This window comes from Mesocricetus auratus, unplaced genomic scaffold, assembly GCF_017639785.1.
Source record: "Mesocricetus auratus isolate SY011 unplaced genomic scaffold, BCM_Maur_2.0 Super-Scaffold_100001, whole genome shotgun sequence".
Lineage (NCBI taxonomy): Eukaryota > Metazoa > Chordata > Mammalia > Rodentia > Cricetidae > Mesocricetus > Mesocricetus auratus.
The window spans coordinates 2,249,812-2,253,093 of NW_024429187.1; the positions used below are offsets into that span (position 1 = coordinate 2,249,812).

General features: G+C 36.7%; 1 protein-coding gene across 1 annotated transcript; it reads right to left on the reverse strand.

Moving 5' to 3' along the window:
• Window positions 1-261: 261 nt before the first annotated feature.
• Window positions 262-1,221, reverse strand: LOC101824875 (taste receptor type 2 member 110-like). Its single transcript, XM_005072969.3, has one exon. The coding sequence runs from the start codon at window positions 1,219-1,221 to the stop codon at window positions 262-264; it is 960 nt and encodes a 319-aa protein (XP_005073026.3).
• Window positions 1,222-3,282: the final 2,061 nt, after the last annotated feature.

Consider the following 3,282-nt stretch of genomic DNA (forward strand, 5'->3'; position numbering starts at 1 on the left):
ACTTTTTCTGTCTAGATTTCTACCTAACTAGCTCCTCTTCCTGTATTTATCTCCCTCCTCCTTCCCTATAGAGCTCTCCTTTTCCCATTCCCATATCAGAGCACTTACATACTGCTATTCTCCTTTACCTTCCTCCCTCCTTCTTCTATATTTACCACCTCTCCAAGAAGTCCAACTTTTCCCATTTCCCCTATCACATCGCTTGTTTCTATGAACTAATTGATCATCCTCAAGAATATGCATAATAAGCCCTGGAACTTATTAGTGACCCAAGGTGTCAGTATCTTTGAACTGACATCTCAGCCACCACAACACAGAAAGAGTGGCTTGTCTCAGCTTACTATTTCCCAGAATCAAGACAAATGAGTGGCTTGTAGGGAAAGCTAACCCAGAAGAGTAATCAAACATAATGATCATTATCTCTCCCACCAATCCAAAGCTCGAAATTCCTATGACAATAAAAACTAAATATATTGCATATACCATCAGGAAGGAGAACCCAGTTTTCAAGGCCTTCATGTGGGCCATAGTGCCAGCATCTCTGGGTCGTTTGGCATTGACCTGCATCTTCCTAAGATGCTTATACAGGGAAAAGATGAGCAGGAGAAAAGCTACCAGGGACACAGTGAAGGGTATGAACATGAACATTGAATTTGTGGGTAAGAAAACATGGGATGAGTTGGTGACTGGGAGAACTTTTGGAAATTGTGTCAAATTCCTCAAACTATCAAAAATATTTCCTTCATGTGAATCAATCCATAAATGAATACTTCCCAGTCTAATCACAATGTTTAAAATCAAAAGGATCAGAGATACTGCCAATGTCACTAACACCACTTTTTTAACTCTCCACTTTAGGTAAAGAAAAAAAGAGTTAGAAAAATTTGCTACCTTGAGAAAATAAAAGACACTGAGGCATGTGGCAAGCCAGATGCTGAAATGGTTATTCACTACCCAGAGAATTTCAGTCACTATGAGCATTTCTAAATTTAAAAATAAATGTGGCCACAATATGGATGTCAATATGCAAATGAGCACAGACCACACCAGACTGAGTCTGGAAAAGGCCAGGGCAGTGAGAATCTGATCCACTGAAGAGATCTTTCCTCTCTTGACCCAGTCCGTGATGTTCACCAGTGCTATGAATCCATTTCCCATTGTTCCTGTTACTATGGATGTAAATAAGGCAATTGTAAAAGTAATCCATTGGCAATATGTCATTGTCTATGAGAATATGCTTTGATTTATAATATTATTGCTGCATTAAAACAAATATGTATATTGGTTATTAAAATTTGTTAATTCCATGTACACACTCCTGACTAGAAAACATCTAAAACTCCCAGGGCTTGATTAATAATTTCTTCATGAATATCTTGTGTTTCTTCCCAAAGACCCCAGTTCTGCTTCATCCAGAAATGGCATGCTTTACATTCAGCAGTTTGGAGTTTTCTGAAGTTGAGTGAAATGCTGAATTCTCATCTGCTAACATACAAACAAAGGTACATTTATTTGCATTACTTTCTTCTTTGCCTTACCAATATATTTTTAGTCACACAACATGAGTTCTGAGCAATATTTAAAAATTATAATCCATATAGGAACCTAAAAGGATATGAATTGGTATATGATACTCACTAAGATAATGATGTATAAACATATTAGTTAAATCAATGAACAGAAATTTTATTATATACACATATTATACATATGTAAATCTGTGTACACATTGCTCAAAAATCTTCATACATAGTACCCAAATTATCTCAAAATCTCTTTAGAAGTTGTTGTTGCTATACTCATATCATAGAGATTATGCTAGTCTTTTCACTTAAGTCCATATGGACAAGCACCTACACATTCACATGACATACATGCATGAGTATATATTTATTGAAATTTATGTCTTTTGTTTCCATTTCAATAAAATGTCTCAACCACCATATATCTCGCTCAAGTTTAGAAATATGACAGTTTTGCTGTATTTATTTCACTCGTTACAAAACTAATAATTAAATCTAGAGCCTGACTCAAAGTGGTGATGGTTTTTACTGACAAGTAACATCCCTAGCCACCATTTACTATTCTGAGAATGCCTCAATGAGTTGCTTAGTCTGGCCTTAAAGTCACTCTATAGTCCAGACAGGACCTGAACTTGGGATCCTCTTGAGTCAACATGTTTTCATAATGCATAGCTTCCCTCAGAGATTTTTTGATAATTTTACACAGGATTCCAAGTTACCACCACACAATATTTAGTGAAGATATCCAGCAATCCCCCATGTGCCGAATGAGGTACTTTTACGTTGTACCTGGAGCTGTCATTAAAGTAAATGAGTTCCTTTGAATAGAAAGAATCCTCCTTAATCTTGCCTCTTTCAGTTCAGTAGGTTGATTCCTTTATTAACACCAAAGGCCTGAAGCTTTCTATCTGCCATTCCTCATCTGCTGCTACCATCTACTCTGTAACCATCACTTTGGGAAGCAAGGCAGATTAAACATGATACAAATCCTGGCAAGATGGGAAGTAAAAATCATGGTACAGTAATCCTTATTTAAGGGTTTATTAAACTAAAGATAATAATATGTTACAACACAAGTCTCTAATTCTCTTATATTCTCCAGGGAAACCTGGAGAATTCATTGTGAAAGACTGACTCTATATTTTTTATACTCTCCTAAAAACATACTATGCAAAAGGGGGTCCTATATATTTTTTTTAAAACTGACAAGTACACTCCATATAGAGGAGAGATATATTGAGAATGAAATCAGGCCAGAATCTACAAATTTTAAGGAAAACATAAAAATGTAAATAAACATACCATCAGCACAGAGATGGGATGGTCCCCTGTTATCTTTCTGTCAGTACTGTAAAACACCTGAATTTATTTACTTAACCGGAAGGAATTTTTGGCTCACAGCCCAAGGTTTCAGTTCATGATCATTGGCTCCACTGTTTTGTGGTCTGTGGTAAGGCAGAACAGCCTGGCAGTAATGGAGCAGAACTGTTCATATTATGAGGTAACAAGGTAGAGAGTGAGAGAACAAAGTAGAGCTGTAGAGCTAATATCCCCTGTGAAGGCACACCTCCAGTGAATCAACTTCCTTCTCCTAAGCTCCTCCTACTTCTTAAAGATCCACTACTTCCTATATACTTCAGATTAGTGGCCTACGCTGTAATGCATAGCCTTACACGGACATATAACTCAAATATCTAATGGCTTTCCTGGCTTACCTCCTCCAGGTAATAAACATGTGCTTTAAGAAGAAAAATGCAAA

Excerpts from the sequence above, each read along its gene's own strand:
- LOC101824875 (XM_005072969.3), bottom strand. The coding sequence starts at position 1,221 with ATGACATATTGCCAATGGATTACTTTTACAATTGCCTTATTTACATCC.